The 26,866-nt window shown below is 40.6% G+C and overlaps 1 protein-coding gene across 1 annotated transcript in view; it reads left to right on the plus strand.

Moving 5' to 3' along the window:
- Positions 1-26,866, plus strand: part of LOC100663888 (sodium/hydrogen exchanger 9B2-like) — a 62,873-nt gene that overhangs the window by 16,302 nt on the left and 19,705 nt on the right. Inside the window, exons 3-7 of the mRNA XM_064286300.1 lie at positions 232-374; positions 1,303-1,430; positions 11,610-11,785; positions 14,738-14,841; positions 17,167-17,319. Coding sequence (XP_064142370.1) covers positions 232-374; positions 1,303-1,430; positions 11,610-11,785; positions 14,738-14,841; positions 17,167-17,319 — 704 coding nt within the window. The remainder of the gene's footprint in view (positions 1-231; positions 375-1,302; positions 1,431-11,609; positions 11,786-14,737; positions 14,842-17,166; positions 17,320-26,866) is intronic.

A 26,866-nucleotide genomic window follows, 5' to 3' on the forward strand; every position in this document is an offset into this window, starting at 1 on the left:
ATATTAACTATCCTAATTTGTCTTTTTAATCTGTTTATCAAAATCTTTTCTTTGTACCTCTAATTTATTGTATTACTTAAATTTCTCAAAATCTTCATTTTATCCAAGGACTAAGCAAAAAGGAAGTGGTTCCTAGGATTGTATAGTCGTCTCTTTCACATCTAATGTGCTGAGAAATATTTTCTGTGTTTGGAAACTAACAACAAGAGCTGTTTGACTTCTCCGTTCAAGGTATGCTGCTTGCTGGGTTTCTCATCAGGAATATCTCGGTCGTCAGTGATAATGTACAGATTGAACACAAATGGTCTTCCATTTTGAGAAGCGTAGCCCTGTCTATCTCACTGGTTCATGCCGGCCTTGAAGTGGATTCACAGGTATGAGGTGGGGATTTCTAATTACTGAATAGGAATTTTACTCCTCCAATACTGCAAGTGTTTATAATCACTGAGCTTTACAGAATGGATGTGGGCACTTTGCATGACAATCTTAAGGAGGAAGTAGCAGTTATTTCATACAGGACTGTTGTGTAGCTAGTACCTTATGCTTCACAAGACCTCAGAACATATTCCTGTGCTTTCTTGGAGAAAGTGAAGTGGGGACAGCACCAAGAATAAAGGCTCCCTTTCTCTCTGACAGAGATACAGGTCTTAGTTATAAACTACAGTCAGTGAGGGAGAAGACTTCTTATTTTTGGTGTGTAAAAAAAAAAAAAAAATTTTTTTTTTTTTTTAAAGCCCTATGTACATGCTTAGGGTTAAGTATTCTGGCTCAGAAGACTTCCTAGTGTATAAAATGAGACTCATGTTTTAGTTTTGTTTTGTTTTCCATGTATGTTATGAATGCAGGAATAAGTGTTCTTGGGGCTATCATGAACCAAATGAGGCTTTTCGCCCTAGCCTCATTATAGGGCCACAGATGATAAATAAAGCTAGTACTGAGAGGGTTAAGTCAGCTAGTGTGGGGATTATGAGCACAGACTCTGTCAGCTGCTTGCCTAAGTTGAAAACCTGGCTCTACCACTTGCCAATTTCATGACCTTGAGCAAATTACCTTGTGCCTTCTTACTGGAGGACATCTGGAAAATGCTACCTATCTCAGTGTGGCCTTGAGGTCTAAATAAATTAACTCTGAAACAGAATACTGAAGTGTTTGCTAAATAAAACTCATTACCTGGAAGGTTTATGTTGACTTATACATGGTCTGAATGCTGAAGAAAAAATTTAAGATTATCTCATACCTCAAGTCTATCTTCTCTGCATGTCTTTAGAGAATTATTTTAGTGTGTCTATCTTTATATTTCAGGCCCTGAAGAGGTTGAAGGGTGTCTGCATGAGACTATCCATGGGTCCTTGTCTTGTGGAGGCATGCGCTTCTGCTCTTCTTGCCCACTTCCTGATGGGTTTACCATGGCGATGGGGATTTTTACTGGGGTAATGATTTTTCTTTGTCCATATGAAAACATGCACAGATTTTAGGCCTTTCTATGATTCCATACAAGAGAATGCATATTAGCATTTACTTAAGGACATCAGAAAATACAACATAGACTTTCCAGCATAATCTAAATACCTTAACTTTAAAATATAGTATATGTTTCTATAGGCTCTAACTTTAAGCTAATTGAAGAAGTAATGGTCTTTTACCTACCCCTGGTTCCATGCTGATGAGAGAGATACAGGATCTCACCTTAAGTCTGTACAAAGGATAATAAACACATCAACAGTCATCAACACCTAGGACTGTTTTCCTCCTTCCTTGTCACCAGACTGTTGTGATTTGGTAGTTCTGCTGTCTCTTCTTCCTGTTGTCAGTCCTTACTTCTCATGATTAAGAACTATGAGAAGTAAATAAATAGCAAAGCACTTAATATTCAGTCCTAATAAGGAGGTAAGAAGTGTCCCTCGGTGGTGCAAATGGTTAAGCTTAGCTGCCAAATGAAAGGTTTGAGATTCCAGTCCACCCACAGGTGCCTCAAACAAAGTTCTGGCACTCTACTTCTGAAAAATCAGTGATTGAAAACCCAGTGGAGCACAATTGTTTCTTTTTTCTAATCTTTAGATGAAGGTTTATAGAACAAACTAGCTTCTCATTAAACAGTTAGTACACATATTGTTTTGTGACATTCGTTACCAACCCCATGACAGGTCAGCACTCTCCCTTCTCAACCTTGGTCCTGAATCACCAGCTTTCCTGACCCTTCCTGTGTTCAAGTCCTTGCCCCTGGGTTTGTGGCCCCTTTAGTTTCATTTTGTTTTATGGACCTGTCTAATCTCTGGCTGAAGTGTGAACCTCAAGAGTGACTTCATTACTGAGCTAAAAGGGTGTTTGGAGTCCGCATGTAACCAAAGGAGGGTTCTTGTCCTATCAGCTGCTAGCAATAAGATGGGTGCCACATCACCAGTTGCAAGGGAAGGAGAAAGTGGAAATTTATTGTTTGCACAACAAGGAGCAACATGAGGCCTAGCAGCCAAAAGACCATGAGCTCCTTGCCTCAAGAGAACTTGGAGCTTTTATGCCCTTAAGTCCCCAAGGGGCAGGGATTTGCCCTCAAAATCCCACACCCTGATCCCTCCTATGCCCTTATTTGGAGATCCAGGTGCTGAGCCATGTAGCAAAGTAAGGAGCCCTTTGCTTTTCAAATGGGCTCAGAAACAGCTGTATGCCAGAGAACATCTTTTCCAGGGAAGTTCAGGTCTGGGGTCAACCTTGGGGCCACAGCTCTTTAGGTCCTGTGCATACACCAAGATCCTGGTTTATGCATGTGTGGGATTCCAACGCCAAATTCAAACTGCAGTTAGGGTTGTGGCGCGGCTGGGCCAAGCTGTAGCCAGAAACTGTGGCTTGGCAGGCTGTGAGGGAGGGGGGAAACTGGCGAAGCAGGGAAAGCCTTGGCGATGGCTTCCATCCCCCCCTAACATGTTTCTTTTAATCTTAAAAAGGGTTTAGGGCTGAAGATCTCATCTTCTGTAGCTTCTTCCTGCTGGCCAGGGTGTTGGCGTAGAACTGGGCTCTAGCTGGAACCTCTGGGGGATCATAAGTTGATACCCCTGTCGCAGCATCAGGTGGAACTTCTGAAGTCTGGAGGACATGAACTTACTAAAAGGTTAAACATACAAAGTCCTAATACAAGTAGCAGAATGACCATGACCGAGGGTCCTAGAAGAGGAAGAAACCATGTTAGGCTTGGGATTGCTGCCTTTATTATATCCAGACATCTTGTGAAGTTGGGCCTTGGATGAACTTGTCTAGCCACTTAGCTTTCTCATAAATCTTTTTCACGTTTACCTCCACATCTCTGGAGGTGTTAATGTAAATGCAGCAAAAGGTGTTGGTTACTGCTCAATCACCCTCTTGTACAGCTAGCAAATAGTCCAGAGGTATGCAATGGTCTAAGACCGCTGTCGCCAGAGAGTCAATGCTCTTTTTTGATCTTTGACGTCTCGAGCTGTGGATTGTGCAGTACTTTCTATGGATAGGGTCAAATAACGAAGGGTGGCTTCAGGATAGGCAAATTCTCACCAAGGTGTCAGGAGTCCTACTGCTACACCTGCCCCAGCCAGAATTAAACCTAATGCTGTCTTTCATCTATAACTTGAGGTTTGGTTAGAGACCTGGAATATGTGGACACTGGTGCCCAAGGGCGATGAAAATCTTAGGGAGCATTGACTGGCGGTCATGACAGGGTCGATGCAAGGTATTGCCCACCCAAAATCTGGATACTGGTGAGCTGAGCTGCTGCTGTTTGGATATGAGCCAGATCCACATATCCAGATATATCCATTGGGAGCACATAAAGATTTCGTAATGGTGCAGTTATTGAGGGTGGCATTAGCCAGCTTGAGCTAAGCATTGCTCTGTAAGTTTGGGGCTAGGGAAACATAAAGTTCAGGTCGATAAATTCAGCACGTGGGGCTTTGGTATTCTTTTCTGTGGCATTGTCAATGTGCTTTGGAGGTAATTGAGTGTGTCTGGGGGGTAGGCCTCATGTGGTCAGGCAAGCAATTGTCAAGGAGCAAACAAAAAGTTCTTGGGAAATTCCTGGCTGCCTTCCCTCAGTAGATGCCCCTGTGCAACAGACTTAGTTGGTCAGTTTAGTCTGGAGACAAGTTATCTCACTCCAGTTGTCTGAGACTTTAACATCAGGGTTGGTGAGACTCCAGATAGTTTGCTGGACTAAGTCCCTATTGTAATTAGAGGAATTAAACTCTTGGTCAATGGGCGGTGAACAGATAGGGTATGGTTTTCAACCCAGGAAACGTTAATCCCATATACGGGAGTGAATGAAAGATGGGCCCAGAGAGAGACCCATTGTGTGGGAAATCTAGTGGTGTTTTTAGTAGATGGGGGCACCTGGGTGTAATTGGTGACCAGGACTGCTTCTATATAGTCTTTAGTTCTGGTAGGGGGAGTGAAACAGACCCAGTGATCTTTTAAATGGAGAGCATTTGAGGTGCTTATGAGATAATTACCCTGCCATTCTTGGGGCCCTGCCTCTCCCCCGAGAGACATAGGAAATACACAAGCAGGATATAAGGCCACATATAGGTGGTAAACATGAACAGAGCCATGAATAGAGCTAGTCAATAGTTAGTCATTGAGCTCAGAGGGAATCAAGCACCAGATCTTACAGAGCGAGAAATCTATTATTATCCAGAAGACCAAAACAACCTGCACAATCACCAGGGGATGACAGTCAGTTGGCACAGTTGTCTATCACTTTGAATCCTCTGAAACCTGAGTCTGTCAATTATCACTGTTCTGCCAATTCTTACTGTTCTGCAGGGTTTGTTGGTTGATACCGTGAGTAGGAGCTGGCTTGGTGCGAGAGTGGTGGATCCATGCTCCCTTTAAGTTAAATTAAGCCCTCCCACAAATTACAATGGAGTGGACACCTGTACATAAGCTCAAAAGGTTTTACCTTCAGTTAGGTTTGAGGTGTAACACTAGTCCTGAACAGAGCCAAGGGGAGGGTCTTAGCCCATGTTAATTAGGTCTCCTTGCAAGGCTTGGCCTGGTGGACTTCAATAGTCTGGTTCACCTTTTTCCCTGCAATCTCCTGGAACATATTCCTGGTACTTGGTCCCCTCTGACATTGCCGAGATCTTTTTGCCTTTTTTTTTTTTTGTAAATAGTAGTCTTTAATACTGCGAGAGACCATACAGAGTGACAGGTGGTGCAGAGCCTGCTGCACACAAGTCTCTAAAACCTGATCCAGTAGCAGAATAAATATGTTTACGTTTAGGTTTTTGCTGGACACCCAAGATGTTCCAGCCTGGAGCCATCTTTCCCTTTCTTCCTACCTGTCTACTTCCTTCTCTCGCTATTCTACTTCTTTTCCTCCTTTTCTTCTTCTCTTTCCATTATCTCTTCATTCTTGCTTTCTACCCTTTTACTTCTCTAAGTCTCTTCAGTTGTTTCTTCCCTGCCTGGCCCCTATTTCTGCAACTATCATGAATGGGCCTTATAAAGGTCTTCGGTAGCTTGTGGCAAGCTAGAATCAGTCACTACTACTGGGGTCACAGTTCTAGCCACCTGCTTGGCCTCTAAATCGGCCCTTTGGTGGTCTTGGACCACTACTGTATCTTCCTGTTGATGTCCTTTGCAGTGTACCACTGCCAGAGCAGTGGGGAGTGACACTGGCTCAAGGAGTTGCAAAATCTGTTGACTGTGTTCGATTTCTTTATTGGCCCAATTTATAAGCTCCCTTTGCTTCCACAAAGTCCCATATACATGTAAAACTGACAACACGTACTCTGAATCTATATAAATGGTCACCCATTTGGACTTGGCCAAACACAAGGCCTGGGTCACCGCAACCAGCTTGGCTTTTTGGGCTGAGGTTCCATTTAAGAGAGCGTTTGTCTCGAGGACCTCAGTGTGGCTGACAACTGTGTAGTCTGCTGTCTGTCGGCCATCCTCGACCAAGCTACTCCCACTTATGAAGATTTCTAAACCGGCGTCTGCTAAAGGTTGATCTTGTGGATCTGAACAGCTGGTATGGACCAGGCCCACTGTCCAGAAACAGTCACAGTGGACAGAGTCTCCCAGGAACAGAGTAGGGATAGAGTGGCCATATCTGGAGCGGCAATAGATTAAGCCAATGGGCTGGGATTATCAACCAGAGAGGAATGGTGTTGAATTACTTGGTGCTTGCTCTTTCACTTGGGCCACTCTCTCTTCCAGTGGCCCTCGTGCTTACAATAATTACACTGGCTCTTTCCCAGAAGGGGTTGGGGTCAGGCCTCACTGGGGTCCACAGATCTCCCCTCAGGGGGCCTAGTATGCACAGCTGCTGCTGGTAGGGCAACCTGGTGCTTCCTGCCTTTGTCTTCTCTGTTGTTATAGACCTTGAATGGCAACCTGACTAGGTGTTCAATACTCATAGTTACTCACCCCCTCTATTTTGTGAAATCTGTTCCCAGTGTCCAGGGCACACTAAAAACTGTCTTATAAAAATACTATTGACCACGTGAGCTTTTGCTGGATCCTCTGGATCCCAATCTAGGAAAGCTGCAGGATCCTCATCTTTACACTGTTTAATTTCATATACCCTACTCCAATTTAAGAGCTCAGGCATTGCACCCCTAAGGCCCTCCAAAAAAACAGTCCCGATAGTGGATGAGCCTGCCGTGCAATTATGTTCCCAGCGGGGGTCTTGAAGGGAGAAGATGTCTTGACTGCATCTCTGGTTGGTTGAGCATCATGTCACCTCTGGGCTTCCTCTTGGGCCTTGTCTAAGACCACCCACCCCTCTTCTGAGGGGAGGAGGGTGCTTAAGAGAGATTGACAGTCTGTCCAGGTGGGATCAAAAGACTTAAAGATGGCAGTAAATAGCTCTTACAATTTCCTTGGTTTCTCATGACATCCTGAGGTGTTACTCTTCCAGTTAATCAGGTCTGCTATGCTAAAAGTAACCTGACATCTATTCACTGCTGGAGTTGTTTGGTGGAGCGGATACTGGCCAAGGGCTAGCCCTCCCTGTTGGCTCTGTTCTGGCTTTGTGACACCCAGGGCCACATTTGTCCCTCGATAGCAAGGGGTGAAGATGACAAGGGAAAATTCCCAGAACATCCGAACTGCCATCCTTGGTTAATTCTTCACCCCTTCTCCCCTGGTACAGGTCCTGGAGGAGAGCCGCATGCTGCTGCAATTGTAAGGGCTGTTCATCATTAGCCCTGGGGTCGACGTGGTGGGCTTTCTCTTTTTCCCACAATCACAACCAAATTTATCCCAGTTCTTTGAAGTACACCTTAAGGGTGAATGCTTTGAAATGCTTTTAGTATTATCCACGTTCTTACACCTACATACTCAGGCGAAGACACGGGGACAGACAACACTGGTTCCAATGCGTTCAGACAGAAGGACGCCCCCCAACCTAGAGGAATGCCCAACAGACAGACAAAGAATATCAATACAAGAAGGACGTTCCCAGGACCCTGAACAAAACCAAAACCAAAGCCTGAACCAAAACCAAAATCAGAACTTAACCAAAATCAATGACCATAAACTAAATTATCCATCTTCTGCTGTCAGAGAGCAGAGATAGAAAGAAAGGGAAAGAAAAGAAGCGGGTGTTCAGAAAGAAAGATTGTCACCAGTGTTGGGCCACTCTGGAGGGGCTTAAATACCCTCTATCAACTGCTGATTAGCCTTGGGTGGTCACAGATGGACAAAGATCGTCGCCAATGGTGGGGCGACCTCCGGAGTAACAAGGACAATCTTGGCAGGGCTTCAGTCCCTCTTATGGCTCAGACCTGCAGATTTCTTAATCCTGCCTCAACCTCCCCAACCATCGCTGATAGCGGGGTAAACTGATGCCCTTGGTGTCAGATGGGGCAAGGTACCCCAGCTAGGCTGAGGTTGGGCCCCAGGGCCACAACCTCCCACTTCCCTCATTTTGTCTCAGATGGGGTCTGGTCCTAGGACTGCGCTGTTGCCACCCTCTTTGTTGCCTGGCCTGTGGGGGTACTGTACCCTCCCTCAAATGACCAGTAGAACAACCTGGTTCAGAGGGCAGTGCTTAACCAATTTCTGATTATCTGAATTTGGAGGCCTTTTCCGTCCAATTTCTGTTCCCAGCTGTGGCGGGGACCTGGTGGACTTTTCCTGGGGCGGGGATCGCGGTGGCCACCTGACACTCCTTACAGACCAGATGAGGTAAGGGCACGCCTTAAGGGGTTGCTGGGGTTCAGATACTCACCATGCATGTTTCAGAGTCCTTGGGTTCCAACAGAGTCACCAAAATCTGTAACCAAACAAGGGTTTTTGTCCTGTTCTGTTAGCCGATCGAAATAAGATGGAGTCATACCACCAGTTGCAAGGGAAACAGAAAGTGGAAGTTTATTGTTTGTGCAAACAAGGACCAACGTGGGGCCTAGCAGCCAAAAGACCATGAGATCCCCACCACAGGGGAGCTTGGAGCTTTTATGCCCTCCAGTCCCCAAGGGACAGGGATTGGCACCCAAAATCAGCCACCCTGATCCCTCCTATTTCCATATTTGGAGATCCAGGTGCTGAGTCTGTAGCAAAGGAAGGGACCCTTTGCTTTTCAAATGGGCTCGAATGTAGCTGTGTGCCGAAGAACATCTTCCTCTTCGGCAAAGTTCAGGTTTGGGGTCAACTTCAGGGCCACAGCTCTTTAGGTTGTGCATGTGTGCCAAGATCCTGGTTCATGTATGCACGGGATTCCAGTGCCAAATACAAACCGAGGTTAGGGCTACGGCGTGGCCCGGCCAAGCCGCAGCCAGAAACCTTGGTTTGGGAAACTGCAGTGGAGCCGGGGGAAGCCCTGGCCGACAGCTTTACAAACTCTTGGGGTTTCTCCAGTCTTTGTCAGGCCAGTAAGTCTGGTCTTTTTTTGTGAGTTAGAATTTTATTCTACATTTTTCTCCAGTTCTGCCTGAGACCCTTTATTGTGATCCCTGTCAGAGTGGTCGGCGGTGGTAGCCGGGCACCATCTAGTTGTGCTGGACTCAGTCTGGCGGAAAGTGTGGTAGTTGCTGTCCAGTAGTCCTTTGGACTAATCTTTCCCTTGTGTCTTTGGTTTTCTTCATTCTCCCTTGCTCCAGACAGGGTAAGACCAATGGAGTATCTTAAATGGCTGCTCACAAGCTTTTAAGACCTCAGACGCTACTCTCCAGAGTAGAATGTAGAACATTTTCTTTATAAACTATGTTATGCCAATTGAGCTAGAAGTTCCCCAAGACCATGGTCCCCACGGCCCTATGCCCAGGAAGTAATTCACTGCCTCAGGGAGTTTGGATGTGACTATGGAGCTTCGATGACCCTGCCCTATACAAGTTGTACTGGCATCCCCGGTATTGTGTACTGTCTTACCCTTCACCAAAGTTATGACATGTCTATTTAGTGTGTTTCCATCCCCACTCCTCCCCTCCCTCGTAACCATCAAAGATTGTTTCTTTTTGTGTGTAAACCTTTTCATGAGTTTTTATAGTAGCAGTCTCATACAATATTTGCCCTTTTGTGATTGATTTATTTCACTCAGCATAATCCCCACCAGATTCATCCATGTTGTGAGATGCTTCCCAGATTCATCATTGTTCTTTATCATTGCATAGTACTCCATTGTGTGTATGTACCATAGTTTGTTCATTCATTCATCTGTTGACGAGCACCTAGGTTTTTGGCGTCTTTCTGCTATTGTGAACAATGCTGCAGTGAACATGAGTGTGCATATGTCTATTTGTGTGATGGCTCTTATTTCTCTAGGATATATTCCTAGGAGTAGGATTGCTGGATCATATGGTATTTCTATTTCTAGCTTTCTAAGGAAGCGCCATATCATTTTCCAGAATGGTTGTACCATTTTGCATTCTGTGGAGCATAGTTCTACTGTGACACCCATATTAGGTGGCCTTGAGTTGGAGTCGGCTCTGTAATACATGGTTTTAGTTACGTAGGTAAAAAATGAGAAGTTCTCACTTGTCATGGTTTAGACTCTGGCGCTATACTGCCTGGGTTCAGATCCCAAATCTGTGACTTTCTACCATGTGACTTTTGGCAAATTACCAATTTCTCTGGACCTCGATCCTTGTTTGTAAAATGATGATTATGATTATGATTAAGTCTACCTCATAGGGTTGTTTTGAGAATCAAATTAGTTAACACATGTAAAGTACTTAAAATAGCGTTTGGCATGTAAAATGCTCCTTGCCGTTACTGCTGCAGCTTCTGTTATTATCATTGTCATCACAACCTCCTCCTCCTAATCTGTTTTCTTACATTACATACCAAGTCCTGATAGTGTCACTGGCTTCCAAACCTCATAGCATGAATGTTTAGTTTAAGAAAAAGGCAGATTTCTGGGGCTTAGCCCCATGAGGTCTTCTATTCACCAGTTGCCATCGAATCGATTCTGACTCATGGCAACCCCATGTATGTCAGAGTAGAAATGTGCTCCAAGAGGGGGTATGAGAGAGCAGAAGGGATCAGAAGCTAGCTGAGTGGACACAAAAATAGAGAGTGGAGGGAAGGAGTGTGCTGTCTCATTAGGGGGAGAGGAATTAGGAGTATATAGCAAGGTATATATAAGTTTTTGTATGAGAGACTGACTTGATTTGTAAACTTTCACTTAAAGCACAGTAAAAATTAAAAAAAAAAGAAATGTGCTCCAGAGGGTTTTCAATGGCTGGTTTTTGAGAAGTAGATCTCCAGACCTTTCTTTTGAGGCTCCTCTGTATGAACTTGAACCTCCAGTTTTCAGTTGACAGCTAAGCGCATTAACCACTTGCACCACCCAGGTACGGATCTTCTATACCACTCACAAAATAATAAATAAATCATATATATAGCCCTGGTGGCGCAGTGGTTAAGAGCTGCTAACTCAAAGGTCAGCAGTTCGAATCTACCAGCCGTTCCTTGGAAACCCTGTGGGGCAGCTCTATTCTGTCCTATAAGGTCACTATGAGTCAGAATCTACTTGATGGCAATGGGTTTGGTTTGGTTTGATACATACATATGTGTGTGTGTGTATATATATACACATACATACACGTATGTATATCATATATATATATATTTTAAGGCAATCTAAGCATTTCTATTGGACGTTATCTATGGCCACACTTTAAAAAGCAGTGTTTTGTGCCCCGAAAGTGTGGCCCCCAGACACCCTTTTAGCTCAGTAATGAAGTCACTCCTGAGGTTCACCCTTCAGCCAAAGATTAGACAGGCCCATAAAATAAAACAAGACTAAAGGGGCACACCAGCCCAGGGGCAAGGACTAGAAGGCAGGAGGGGACAGGAAAGCTGGTAATAGGGAATCCAAGGTCGAGAAGGGAGAGTGGTGACATGTCATGGGGTTGGTAACAAATGTCAGAAAACAATATGTGTGCTAATTGTTTAGTGAAAAGCTAGTTTGTTCTATAAACCTTCATCTAAAGTACAGTAATTAAAAACAAAAACAAAAAACAGTGTTCTGTGGAATTTGTGTGTATGAGTTTCTGCTTTGGCACTTGTCTGCCATTTGAAAGACTGTAGGTAAAAGTCTACAAAGGGTAGCCTCCAAACAAGTAGAGGTTATTATAATTAAAAAAAAAAAAAAAGATATTAAGATACTATCAGAAATGTTTAAAGTGCTGCCTGCTTAGTTTTGTTTTAGGTGCCGTATCTCCAGCTGTTGTGGTGCCTTCAACACTACGTTTGCAGGAAGAAGACTATGGTGTTAAAACAGGTGTCCCAACCTTACTCATGGCTGCTGGCAGCTTTGACGACCTTCTAGCCATCACTGGCTTTAACATGTGCCTGTTCATAGCATTTTCCACAGGTAAACTAGGCAGTTCACAACATACTGTTCTCTTGCACTCTAGAGACATAGATTAAAATGTTATAAGCCTAGCATATTTGCTTGATAATTGATAAAGTCAAAATAAAAGTAGAGAAAACAACTCCAGGAGTTCTGTACCCAGAAGGACCAGTACGTAACTTTACTCCCTTCCTGTCTCTGGAGATTGGCTGTTCCAGAGTCTGCAAGAAGTGCAATAAGGGGGTACAAAGTAGTGAAGTTTCAAGAAGGAGGAGAACAGCTTCTGCGTGGAGGGATCTGGGAAAGTTTAATCTTGGAGACAACATGAAGGATGAGTAGATTTTTTTCAATGAGCACGAGTGACAGAGCCATCCAAGCAGAAGAAACAGAACGCTTTAAAAGACGGACAGTTTCTGTCCCCTCATCTTTAGCATTTCATCGGTAGTGATAGAAATGGTTTCAATGGATTTTACTGATTCTTGCACATAAGAAATACTTAATTTGTGCCTGATATGGACGTATCTTGTTTTATGTAATAATAGAAGAGGAATTTAAGACATTTTTTCACACGCTGTTATTTAACACCTTATTACCCTTTAAGGAGTCCTGATGGTGCGGTGGTTAAGCACTTGGCTACTAACCTAAAGGTCAGTGGTTTAAACCCAGCAGCCACTCTACAGTAGAAAGATGTGGCAATCTGCATCAGTAAAGATTACAGCCTTAGAAACCTGATGGGGCAGTTCTACCCTGACCTGTATGGTCGAGATGAGTTGGAATCGACTCTGAGCCAATGAATTTGGTTTTGGGGTTTTTATTATCCTTTGGCATTTCTTAATCTTACCTTCTAAGATTGAGAGAGAAGATTTTTAACCTATACTATTGACAAAGTGTAATTGTAGCCTAAACTTAAAAAAAAAACCTTAGCCTCACATTATTATGTGGGAACTTTCTTGGAAAGCCATGCATTCTCAGTTTCTCCAACTCCTATAGTTATCATCCCGTTTTATGATTACATATAATTTATGACAGTTACCAGAGCATGACCTCTTCACACTGTCCCAGGGTCTGCCTTCCAGCCCATTCCTGCCTTACAGTGCCTGCTGTGTATACTGGCAAGTTAATTTTCTCACAACATTGTTTTCATAGCGTTACCTCCTGTTATCTCCTCAAGAACCAGTGAGGACCCCTTTTACCTGTTAGGTCAGTTGTACACTCTTGTCCTTATTTTAACTCTACTGTACCTTTCCAAACTTATTTTCTCACTGCTTTCCTGGTACATACCTTTAAACCAATCATTCTCACGTTAGAAATACTTGGGAAGTTTTAAAGAATACTCATATAGGGGCCCTAAACCAACCGGCAAACCAGTTACCCTCAAGTTGATTCCAACTCATGGCAACCCCTCGCAGAGTAGAATATCTAGTGCTCCATAGGGTTTTCAATGGCTGATTTTTCAGAAGTAGATCACCAGGCCTTTCTTCTGAGGTGCCTTCAGGTGTACTTAAACTTCCACCTTTTTATTAGCAGCTGAGTGAGTTAACTGTTTGCACCACCCAGGGACTTCCTTAAACCAATTCACTCAGAAACTGAGAATGGAAACCAGTGCAGTCAAGATTAAGAACTACTGCTTTAGAGCAACAATGTTTACATTAGAATAACGGGGGCGGGGGAGGGGAGAGAAGAGAGGTGGGGAGTGTCAGGGCTGGGGTTTTTACAATCCAGAGTTGTGGAGGGTGTGGGGGTGGCGATAGAAAGAGAAGGTCTGGATAGTCTGAAGAACCTTCCTAATTGACTCTGATAAGATCCCACTCCTCCCTCTCCCGCTCCCTCCCGGTGTGGCCCATAGACCTTCTGGATCAGGAGGACTTAGATGCTTCTTTAAAATGTGGCTCCCAGGCCCTGCCAGACTTACTGAAATTTCCAGGGATGAGAGCCAAGAAACCTTTTTTCATCTTTTTTAAACAACTTTAATATACCAGAGATTGAAACAAATTAGCTAGTTTCTACACATTTATAGTAAATTATTTACTGTCATAGGTTGAGTGTTGTGCTAGTATCACAGAGAGATGCTTTTGACAGTTATACCGTTACCTGGCAGACAATTGTCCTAGCTAAACAAAAATAATACTACATGAGGCAGTTGCTGCAATAACAAGAAATAACTAGTTACTGAGTACATTTTTCCTTAGAACAGCGTGTGAAGAGGGGCTTTATGTATGGAGTAATTTTAATACAGTTTTCTTCACAATGTTCTAGCAAAGATTATCCATTAGAGTTTCCTAAATCCTCTTATGCTGTGGGGAAGAATGTAAGTTCTACTTACCTCTTTCAAAGAAGTGAATCAACAAATAAAAACTCTTCTAAGAGCAATTTCAAAAGTCATTTCTTTTCAGATTTACTTTTAGAGTAAACATTTGAGAAGGAATGAGTGCCTTGAACTCATTACAGTAAGAAGAGGTTTTTGACTTTTATTTCCAGATTCTTAGGTTACTGCAGTCTATACATATCGGAGATACTAAAACCAATGCACACTTATGATTAAAAACCAGGCTCTTAAACAATAATTTGAAAGCTTAGCTAGATCTCTCTAAGTCGCTCGGCCTCTGCATATAATGCAATAGAGCAGATTAGGTTTTAATTATGAATTTCCTCTTTCACATTTTCTTAGGCCCTTTAAATTTGTATTGAAGTAAATGCGTAAAAAACTGCACAGATCATATCTTAGCCTGTTTCATAATTTGTCTCCAATTGTATGCATACTTTTCTTAAAAGATAAAAAAAAAAAAACCCAAATCTTATAAGATAGGCTCTTTTTACCAAACACTTTAAGTTACATATATTTAAGAATGTAGAGGGTCTATAAATTTCCTCATATGTAATTAGATGCTTCATTCCAATAATTGTAGAAGTAAAGTTTGAGTACTTAAGGATTAAGAATTCTGTCTGAAGTTTGTCTTTTTCTGTCTTTTTCAGACTCCACAATTGTTAATGTCCTCGGAGGAGTTTTGCAGGTGGTAATCGGTGTGGCAACTGGATCTCTTCTTGGATTTTTTATTCACTCTCTAAGCAGTGCCCAGGTGAAAGAAATAATCTGTGGGACAGTCATGCTCTAAAATGTTATTAAAAACACTCTGGAATACTTCCATCAAAGCCACGTGTGAAAGTCATGGTTTAGAAAATAGCCCGGCAGTTAAAGTTGCTTACTGCTGTCTCAGTGCCATCCATGAGATTTATGAAGAGGATTAAATGTGTAAGATATTTAATGCAGTCCAAACATTTTTCTCTAATTTATATACTGTACACTTTAAATGTCACAGTAAAACAAATTAAAAAATAAGGTTTGCCAGTTTTTTTTTTATTATTATATTTGACTAAATCAAGCTATGTAATGGCTTTTTTTTTTTTTGGTCTCTTTTGTTAGTATCAAAATACTTTAGCTTCTAATACTATCAGATAGGCTTCAACGTTTCCTTGTAACGTAGTCCAACATTTCTTGCCAAGAATATTAAAGTTCTTCACTGCACACAATGCTTTCTCAACGAGATACAACGGTTTTGTTTCCTTTTAGCCTCCTAATTCTCTTAGGATAGAGAAACATATAGAAATTTTTCTTTCCATAAAAATTCGTGTTATTTTCAGATTTCAGTGCATTTTGAATGGAGTTCATCAAAAATTCAGTTAAAGTAGAATTTTAGTTAAGAAAATTAACATTTCCATTATCAGAATATATGTTGACTAAATTTTTATTGCACTCTTTCTCCAAAAAACTCTAAAATTGTCTATAGAAGAAAAATAAAGAGAACGCATTTCTTTAATATTTTTATTATTAAGAAAAAATTATAGCTGACTTTTTCACCTAACCCAAAAAACCCATGTGGTAAGTACTTTAAAGTCATTATTTAGTGCTACGCTGTCCAACATTGTAGCCACTAGCTACATGTAGCTATTTAAATTAATAAAATTAATTCTCTTCCTCATCCTAAGTTCTAAGAAGTCTGTCTAATGACAGGAATTACCACACAATTTAAATTAATTATACAAGATTTGGAATTGATCTATCATTAGACTTTTATTGTTGAAAACAAAACAAAAAAAACTATTATAACCTCAAAAGTATTTGATCCTGAAAGTCATGTGCAAAGTAGCTTATCAGCTAATTGTTGAACATTAAGGAACCTAAAATATTTTGATTCAGGTGAATATTTTCTTATCCACACTCTAAATTATTTTGATTTTTTTTCCCTAATATTAAGTATACATACAATTGTGAAAACACTTGCAGACCTTTTACCAATAAATCTTTAAAAATCAAAAAAGAAATATCAGTTCCTCAGTTGCATGTCAATAGCCACAGTGGCTAGTGGCTATTGTACTGGATAGTGCAAGTATAGAATATTTCTATCATCACTGAAATCTGTATAACCCATGATGAGGTTACTATGAGTATGACCATTTTACTGATGAAGAAATTGAGAGGATAAGTAACTTGAACAAGATCACATACCTAGAAAGCAGTGGAGCTGGGATTGAACTCAGGTCATCCAGCTCCAGAGCCTGCTTGACTCCAAATCCAATCAAGCACTTTTAAAAACCTGCGTCTTAAAGTGATCAAAATGTTTAAAAGGCTGAGCAGAGGAACATAAAGGGAGAAAGAAACACAGTTGTTGGACTTAAAAAAAACTAGTCTCAATCTATAGCCTCCTACAACTTCTTGCTAGTCAAGGATTTAGAAAGAAAAACCACAGGAGCACCAAATTAAAGAGCGAACAGAGAGCAAGAAGATAGTGGAGATATAATATCTTTAACCTTCACAAAACCCCTAAGATGTAAATGTTTTTATACCAGTTTTGTGGATGAGGAAACAAAGCTTGGAGAGATTAAGTAATGCAGCCACTGCATACATGCCAATCATGTAAAAGAGCTAGAATTTTAACCTGGGTCTGTCTGCATCCAAAGCTTGTGTACTTTTTTCTGCTATTCAACCCTGTGAAATTATGAATTGTTTACTGTTGTTGTTGGTAGCTGATGTTGAGTCTGTCTCCAGCTCATGGTGACCCAAGGCACAACAGAATGAAACACTCCCTGGGTTTTCCTAGGCTGATTTTTGGAAGTAGGTTGCCAGGCCTTTCCTTCTAGTCCATCTTGTCTGGAAGGTGCACTGAAACCTGTTCGGCATCATAACAATATGAGGAAGATAATTGGTGTTCCTGAAAAGGAATTTACATTTGTAGATACACTCATTCTGCCTTTGTTAAGGAAAAGAAGGTAAATGTTACATCATGCGTTTATGCAGGCAGATGTAGGTATTTTTATTTCCCTGTAAATTCATATTATAGAAAAATCAATAATTAAAAATCAGTTATTTGAAATAATTTTGCTAATTAACTTTTTTTCTCCTATAGGGCACTCTTGTGTGGATGAAAGCATTCCTTGTGTTGGGGTCCTCTGGGCTACTTATTTTCAGCAGTGTGTATTTTGGTTTCCCTGGGTCAGGAGAACTACTGTGCGTATTAGTCATGGCCTTCCTTCCAGGCACAGGATGGACAAGGAAAAAGGTGAATTTCACTTTAAGTTCAGTGCACAACTGCTTTCTGATCAGCTTAAGTTTTTTTTTTTCTTTCCAGATGCTTTTTTAACATCAAATAACATATTTTGGCATAAAAACTATATGCATAGATAAATGTTATAATGTACACATGAATATCCTTTTTTTCCCTTTGCAGATCAATTTATAATTTGATGTCTTTACTTAATATATAAAATGTATTTTTGTAATGCCTTCCTTATGTTTTTGTAATGGCTACAGAGTGTTGCATTTTATAGCTATGTTGTTGTGTGACGTTCTGCCGATTCCGACTCATAGCTAGTCTATAAGACCCTATAGGACAGAGTAGAGCTGCCTCGTAGGATTTCCTAGGCTGTAAACTTTCTTGGGAAGGAGACCTAATTGCTCTCGGCTGCTAATTGAAAGGTTGGTGGTTTGAACCCACAAGCCACTCTGGGGGAGAAAGACCTGGCAATTACTTCCATAAATATTACAGCCTTGGGGAGGTGGAACCAAGATGGCGGAATAGACAGAGGCTTCCAGCGAGCCCTCTTTACAACAAAGACTTAAAAAAACAAGTGAAACGAGTATGTTTATGACAAGGTAGGAGCCCTGAACATCAAAGGCAAGCTTTGAAAATGAACTGAGGGGCAGGGGGAGGGAGAGATGGTTCAGAAGTGGAGAGGAGTTACCAGACCTGAATTGCAGGGAGCCCTCAGGCACCATTCCGGGAGTGGCGGGGGCTGGTACTAATGTTCGGCCACAGTTTCCTCAGGGAGAAGTAGCCAGCAACACAGCATACTCACACCTCTGGAACCAGAGAATAATGGCGCTTTCTGCAAAAGCTAAGTACTTACATACATTTTACAGCACCCCACACACCCCACGCCCTGGTCCCAAACTGGCTTCAGCGGCTGACTTCCCTTGGCCTGAGATAGGCCCTGTTGAGCACCTAGAGCCATCCTCCCAGCCTTGGAGAAGGAATAAATTTGCAACAGAGGGAAAAGATAATTTGCCAGCCAGACTAACCAGGGGAGCTCAGGACAGAAGCGGCTCCTGTCCAGGCATAAACAGTCCATGGACTTTGAGTACCTTTCCCCTCTGCATGGACCTATGTGGACCTATTTCAGGAGAATAGGCCCTTGTTGGTAGACTCCAGCCATTTCAGCTGTGCAGCGGAGAGATGGTATTTAATGTTTGACATTGCTTTGCCTATTAAACAGGCTCCTCACCTACCCACATCAGGAGCCTAAGGACTGGTAGTTCCACTCAGGTCACCCAGCCACCTGCAACACGGGTCCAAGGATAGCTGGTACCTCCCAGTCCTTACAACCAAAACATTGGGTGCCCATGGTCCTTCTGCAAAACCCACCCACCTATACACTCTAGGGAACAGGGACACACTTCCCTTAGAGACACGTGGGGGACAATTCTCAGCCCCCTGCCTTGTTCAGAGTGTGACCCCAGGCTGCAATCAGATACCAGTACGTACACCAATCACCCCAGCCCTTCTAAGACTGTAGGACAGAGCCTATACCACACACTTGATGATAAGCTACCTGGACACCTGAGCTAAATGCATTCAAGAAAAGTGAATGGACTCCTAGACTGATACACCTGATAACAGCTCTAGCCATCTGGGAACAGGACGTCAGAGCTCCAAAGGCAAAAATAATCAAGCTACCTCGCTGAAGCAACCCATTTGGGCATATGAAAACAAAACAAAGCCAGAAACTACAACACAGTAAGCAAACATAAAATAAACTAATACAATAACTTATAGATGGCTCGGAGACAAGAGCCAATATCAAGTCACATAAAGAAACAGACCATGATCACCTCAGCAAGCTCTCAAAACAAAGAATCAAGGGATCTTCAAGATGAAAGTGCCTTCCTGGAATTACCAGAGGCAGAATACAAAAGATTAATATACAGAACCCTTCAAGACATCAGGAAGGAAATGAGGCAATACACAGAACAAGCCAAGGAACACACAGATAAAGCAATTGAAGAAATTAAAAAGATTATTCAGGAACATAATGAAAAATTTAATACCCTTGAAAAATCCATAGACAAACAACAATCAGAAATTCAGATTAACAATAAAATTACAGAAGTAGAGCACTGAATAGAAAGAGAAGCAGATTTGAGCAAGTGGAAGACAGAATTTCTGAACTTGAAGATAAAGCACTTGGCACTAATATATTCGAGGAAATCAGAGAAAAGAATTAAAAAATGAAGAAAACATAAGAATCATGTGGGACTCTATCAAGAGAAATAACCTACAAGTGATTGGAGTACCAGAACAGGGAGGGATAACAGAAGGTACAGAGAGAATTGCTGAAGATTTGTTGGCAGAAAACTTCCCTGATATCGTGAAAGATGAGAAGATATCTATCCAAGGTGCTCATCGAACTCCATATAAGGTAGATGTTAAAAGAAAGTCAGCAAGACATATTATAATCAAACTTGCCAAAACCAAAGATAAGGAGAGAATTTTAAGAGCAGCTAGGGATAAACGAAAAGTAACCTACAATGGAGAGCCAATAAGAATAAGTTTGGACTACTCAGCAGAAACCATGCAGGCAAGAAGGCAATGGGATGACTTACATAAAAAATTGAATGAAAAAAATTGCCAGCCAAGAATCATATATCCATCAAAACTGTCTCTTAAATTTGAAGGTGAAATTAGGACATTTCCAGATAAACAGAAGTTTAGGGAATTTGTAAAAACCAAACCAAAACTATAAGAAATACTTAAGGGAGCGTGTCGGTTAGAAAATCAATAATATCAGGTATTGACCCAAGACCAGAACACTGGGCAAAGCAATCAGAAGACAACCCAGACAGGGAATTCAAAAAAATAAATCAAGATAAAAAAAAAAAAAAAACGCTCAAAGCAGGGTAACATCAATGGTATTATGTAAAAGAAGACAATATTAAAACAATAAAGAGGGACCAAGTAATGTAGTCATAGATCTTTCATATAGAGAGGAAGACAAGGTGATACAAAGAAGTAAATGTTAGGTTTATATTTTGAAAAATAGGGCTAAATAATAAGGTAAGCACAAAGGCGACAAACTATCCTACACATCAAAATAAAATACGGGAAAAAAATAGGGACTCAACAGAAACAAAATCAACAACGAATATGAAGAAAGGACAATATATAATCTACTCAGCACATAAAATTAAGTGGGAAAAAGAAACTGTCAACAGCACACAAAAAAAGACATCAAAATGAGAGCATTAAATTCATAAAAAAAATTCATACCTATGCATAATTACTCTGAATGTAAGTGGACTAAATGCACTCCTAAAGAGACAGAGAATGGCAGAATGGATTAAAAAACACAATCTGTCTATATGCTGCCTACAAGAGACGAACCTTAGAGAAACAAACAAACTAAAACTCAAAGGATGGAAAAAATATATCAAGCAAACAACAATCAAAAAAGAGCAGGAGTGGCAATATTAATTTCTGACAAAATAGACTTTAAAGTTAAATCCATCATAAAGGATAAGGAAGGACACTATATAATGATTACAGGGAGACTATACCAAGAAGATATAATGATACTAAATATTTATGCACTCAATGACAGGGCTTCAAGACACATAAAACAAACTATCAGCATTGACAAGTGAGATAGACAGCTCCACAATAATAGTAGGAGACTTCAACACACCACTTTTGGTGAAGGACAGGACATCCAGAAAGATAGTCAGTAAAGACACGGAAGATCTAAATGCCACAGTCAACCAACTTGACCTCATAGATATATATAGAACACTCCACCCAACAGCAACCAAGTATACTTTCTTTTCTAGTGCACATGGAACATTCTCTAGAATAGACCACATATTAGGTCATAAAGTAAGCCTTAGCAGAATCCAAAACATTGAAATATTACAAAGCATCTTCTCTGACCATAAGGCCATAAAAGTGGAAATCAATAACAGGAAAAGCAGGGAAAAGAAATCAAACACTTGGAAACTGAACAATACCCTGCTGAAAAAACACTAGATTATAGAAGACATTAAGGATGGAATAAAGAAATTCATAGAATCCAATGAGAATGAAAACACTTCCTAAGAGAACCTTTGGGACACAGCGAGAGCAGTGCTCAGAAGTCAATTTATATCCATAAATGCAGACATCCAAAAAGAAGAAAGGGCCAAAATAAAAGAATTATCCCAACAACTTGAACAAATAGAGAGCAACGAAAGAAACCCTCAGGCACCAGAAGAAAACAAATAATAAAAATTAGAGCAGAACTAAATGAAATACAACACAGACAAAACAATGGAAAGAATTAACAAAACCAAAAGCTGGTTCTTTGAAAAAATCAACATAATTGATAAACCATTGGCCAAACTGGCAAAAGAAATGGATGATTTCCTAGAAACACACTACCTACCTAAACTAACACAAACAGAGGTAGAACAACTAAATAGACCCAAAACAAAAGAAGAGATTGAAAAGGTAATCAAAAAACTCCCAACAATAAAAAGCCCTGGTCCGGATGGCTTCACTGCAGAGTTCTACTGAACTTTCAGAGAAGAGTTAACACCACTACTTCTAAAGGTATTTCAGAGCATAAAAAAGGATGGAATACTCCCAAACTCATTCTATGAAGCCAGCATATCCCTGATACCAAAACCAGGTAAAAAAAGACACCACAAAAAAAGAAAATTACAGACCTATATCCCTCATGAACGCAGATGCAAAAATTCTCAGCAAAATTCTAGCCAATAGAATTCAACAATATATCAAAAATATAATTCACCATGACCAAGTAGGATTCATACCAGGTATGCAGGGATGGTTCAGCATTAGAGAAACAATTAATGTAATCCATCACATAAAAAAACCAAAAGATAAAAATCACACGATTTTATCAATTGATGCAGAAAAGGCATTTGACAAAGTTCAACACCCATTCATAATAAAAACTCTCAGCAAAATAAGAATAGAAGGAAAATCCCTCAACATAATAAAGGGCATTTATACAAAGCCAACAGCCAACATCATCCTAAGTGGAGAGAGCCTGAAAGCATTCCCCTTGAGAACGGGAACCAGGCAAGGATGCCCTTATCACCTCTCTTATTCAGTAGTGTGCTGGAGGTCCTAGCCAGAGCAATTAGGCTAGACAAAGAAATAAAGGGCATCCAGATTGGCAAGGAAGAAGTAAAATTATCTGTATCTGCAGATGACATGATCTTATACACAGAAAACCCTAAGGAATCCTCCAGAAAACTACTGAAACTAATAGAAGAGTTCAGCAGAGTATTGGGACACAAGATAAACATACAAAAATCAGTTGGATTCCTCTACACCAACAAAAAGAACATCAAAGAGGAAATCACCAAATCAATACCATTTACAGTAGCCCTCAAGGAGATAAAATATTTAGGAATAAATGTTACCAGAGATATAAAAGACTTATACAAGGAAAACTAGAATACACTTCTGCAAGAAACAAAAGAGACCTAAATAAGTGGAAAAACATAAACGTTGCTCATGGATAGGAAGACTTAACATTATAAAAATGTCTATTCTACCAAAAGCAATCTATAGATTTAATGTAATTCTGATGCAAATTCCAACGACGTTCTTTAATGAGATGGAGAAACAAATCACCAACTTCATATGGAAGGGAAAGAGGCCCCAGAGAAGTAAACCATTACTGAAAAAGAAGAACAAAGTGGGAGGCTTCACTCTACCTGATTGTACAGCCACAGTAGTCAAAACAGCCTGGTACTGGTACAGCAACAGATACATAGACCAATGGAACAGAATTCAGAATCCAGATATAAATCCATCCACATATGAGCAGTTGATATTTGACAAAGGCCCCAAAACAGTTAAATGGGGAAAAGACAGTCTTTTTAACAAATGGTGCTGGCATAACTGGATATCCATCTGCAGAAAAATAAATCAAGACCCATACCTCACTCCATGCACAAAAATGAGCTCAAAATGGATCAAAGACCTAAATATAAAATCTAAAATGATAAAGATCATGGAAGAAAAAATAGAGACAACGTTAGGAGCCCTAATACATGGCATAAACAGTATACAAAACGTTACTAACAATGTAGAAGAAAAACTAGATAACTGAGAACTCCTAAAAATCAAACACCTATGCTCATCCAAAGACTTCCCCAAAAGAATAAAAAGATTACCTATAGACTGGGAAAAAGTTTTTAGCTATGACATTTCTGATCAGTGCCTGATCTCTAAAATCCACATGATACTGCAAACACAACTGGAAAAAGGCAAATAACCCAATTAAAAAATGGGCAAAAGATACGAACAGACGCTTCACTAAAGAAGACATTTAGGCAGCTAATAGATACATGAGGAAATGCTCATGATCATTAGCCATTAGTGAAATGCAAATCAAAACTACAGTGAGATTTCATCTCCAACAAGGCTGGCATTAATCAAAAAAACAGAAAATAATAAATGTTTGAGAGGCTGTGGAGAGATTGGAATACTTGTGCACTGCTGGTAGGAATGTGAAAGGGTACAACCACTTTGGAAATTGATTTGACGCTCCCTTAAAAAGCTAGAAATAGAACTGCCATAGAATCTAGCAATCCCACTCCTTGGAATATATCCTAGAGAAATACGAGCCTTTACTCAGATATATGCACACCCATGTTATGCAGCACTGTTTACAATAGCAAAAAGATGGAAGCAACCAAGGTGCCCATCAACGGATGAATGGATAAATAAATTATGGTATATTCACACAGTGGAATACTACATATCGATAAAGAACAGTGATGAATCTGTGAAACATTTCATAACGTGAAGGAATCTGGAAGGCATTATGCTGAGTGAAATTAGTTGCAAAAGGACATATATTGTATAAGACCACTATTATAAGAACTCGAGAAATGGTTTAAACAGAGATGAAAATATTCTTTGATGGTTTTGAGAGGGTGGAGGGAGGTAGGGTGGGAGAGTGGTATTCAGTAATTAGATAGTAGATAAGCATTACTTTAGGTGAAGGGAAAGACAACACACAATACAGGGGAGGTGAGCACAACTGGAGTAAATTAAAAGCAAAGAAGTTTCCCGATAAACTGAATGCTTCAAAGGCTAGTGTGACTGGGGTGGGGTTTGGGGACCATGGTTTCAGGAGACATCTAAGTCAATTGGCATAATAAAATCTGTTAAGAAAACATTCTGCATCCTACTTTGGAGAGTGGCATCTGGGGTCTTAAACGCTAGCAAGTGGCCATCTAAGATGCATCAATTGGTCTCAACCCACCTCGACCAAAGGAGAATGAAGAACACCAAAGACACAAGGTAATTATGAGCCCAAGAGATAGAAAGGGCCACATAAACCAAAGACTACATCAGCCTGAGACCAGAAGAACTAGATAGTGCCTGGCTACAATGGATGACTGCTCTGATAGGGAATACAACATAGAACCCCTGAGGGAGCAGGAGAGTAGTGGGATGCAGACCCCAAATTCTCGTAAAAAGACCAGACTTAATTTCCTGACTGAGCCTGGAGGAACCCCAGAGGACATGGCCCCCAGACTCTTTGTTAGCCCTGAACTAAAGCCATTCCCAAAGCCAACTTTTCAGGCAAAAATTATCCTGCACTATGAGTCATAAAATGATACTGGTGAGGAGCGGGCTTTTTAGCTCAAGTAGACACATGAGACTATGTAACCAGCTCCTGTCTAGAGGTGAGATGAGAACGCAGAGGGGGACAGGAACTGGTTGAATGGACATGGGAAATACAGTGTGGAGAGAAGGAGTGTGCTGTCACATTGTAGGGAGAGCACCTAGGGGCACATAACAATGTGTGTATAAGTTTTTATATGAGAAACTGACTTAAATGATAAACTTTCACTTAAAGTACAGTAAAAAAAAGAAAAGAATTAACAAAATGTAGCTTATCTTTGAGTTTATCTGTAGGATAAATTTCTAGAAGTGGAATTACTCTATCAAAGAATGTGCACATTTAAAATTTTGATGGTATCAGTTTGCCCTTTCAAAAGGCTGCACTAATTTACATCCCCACTAACAGAATGGGAGAGGATCTCCTGAGTATATCCATTCTTCAAATCTTTGCTATTTGATAGGTGAAAAATCTGATTTGCGTTTCCTTATGAATGAAGCTAATCATCTTTTCATATTTAACAGCCAATTTGTTCAAAAGCCTTTGCCTCTTTTCAAGAGTTATTTGGGTTTTCCTTAATGATTTTTAAGACTATTAATTTTCTTAATCTCTATTATGGGAATTAGCTGGTTGTCACTTATTATAATTTCCAGGTGTGTTTTTACAGATTTGACCTTGGCAGGATCATTTGTTATTCTGCTTAATGAAGAGATTATAGATACACGTGACCTAAATTAAGTGCAAATAACAGGATTTTAGATTTTTTTTTTCAGGTTTCATTTATTTTTTATTGTACTTTAGAGGAAGGTTTACAGAACAAACTAGCTTCTCATTAAACAGTTAGTATACATATTGTTTTATGACATTGGTTAACAACCCCACAACATGTCAATTCTCTCCCTTCTCAACCTTGGGTTCCCTATTACCAGCTTTCCTGTTCCTTCCTGCCTTCTAGTCCTTGACCCTGGGCTGGTGTGCCCATTTAGTCTTGTTTTATTTTATGGGCCTGTCCAATCTTTGGCTGAAGGGTGAACCTCAGGAGTGACTTCATTACTGAGCTGAAAGGGTGCCTGCAGGCCATACTCTAAGGATTTCTCTAGTCTTTGTCAGGCCAGCAAGTCTGGTCTGTCTTTTTGAGTTAGAATTTTGTTCTACGTTTTTCTCCAGCTCTGTCTGGGACCCTCTGTTGTGATCCCCGTCAGAGCAGTTGGTGGCAGTAGCCAGGCACCATTTAGTTGTGCTGGATTCAGTCTGATGGAGGTTGTGGTAATTGTGGTCCATCAGTCCTTTGGACTAATCTTTCTGATTTTGGAATAATCGTATAAAACTTGAAGATGACTGTTAAAAATAATTAAGCTTAAGAGAATGCCTTATGGATGAATATATGAAGGTCATAAATCTTGAGATCAGGTATAAAATCATATTCAATTAAATGAATCTCTGTGGGGATCTACTGGAGACAAAAATTTCCTTGTGGGTAAATAGCATTCAGGTGGAAGGCTGGTACTATGTAAGAGTGTAATTACAAAATTAGAACAAGTGTGATGTTGAATCATCTCATTTCCGGGGGAGGGATTAGGAGGGGCTGCCTGAAGCATGGTGTTTAGAGGGTATTGAGGACACAGGAAAGTGGGCTTAGATGGAGTGGGCTTCAGAAGAGAGGGGAGAGTCCCTTTTAGCCCTGCTCTAGGCATTAGAGCACCTAAGCAACCTGCCTTGCCAAGAGGCTTAACTATAAGGCTTATGTCATGTGTGTCTCTCTCTCCTCTCTTTTTAAGCAACACCTACATTAATAATACAAGTGACTTAACATCCATCAAAAGCAAAGGAAAAAGTAAACTTTCCAATATAAATTGGGTACTCATTCCTCATAACATTTGTTCTTATCAAAACATTTGTTTTTACATG

This window comes from Loxodonta africana, chromosome 5, assembly GCF_030014295.1.
Source record: "Loxodonta africana isolate mLoxAfr1 chromosome 5, mLoxAfr1.hap2, whole genome shotgun sequence".
Classification (NCBI taxonomy): Eukaryota; Metazoa; Chordata; class Mammalia; order Proboscidea; family Elephantidae; genus Loxodonta; species Loxodonta africana.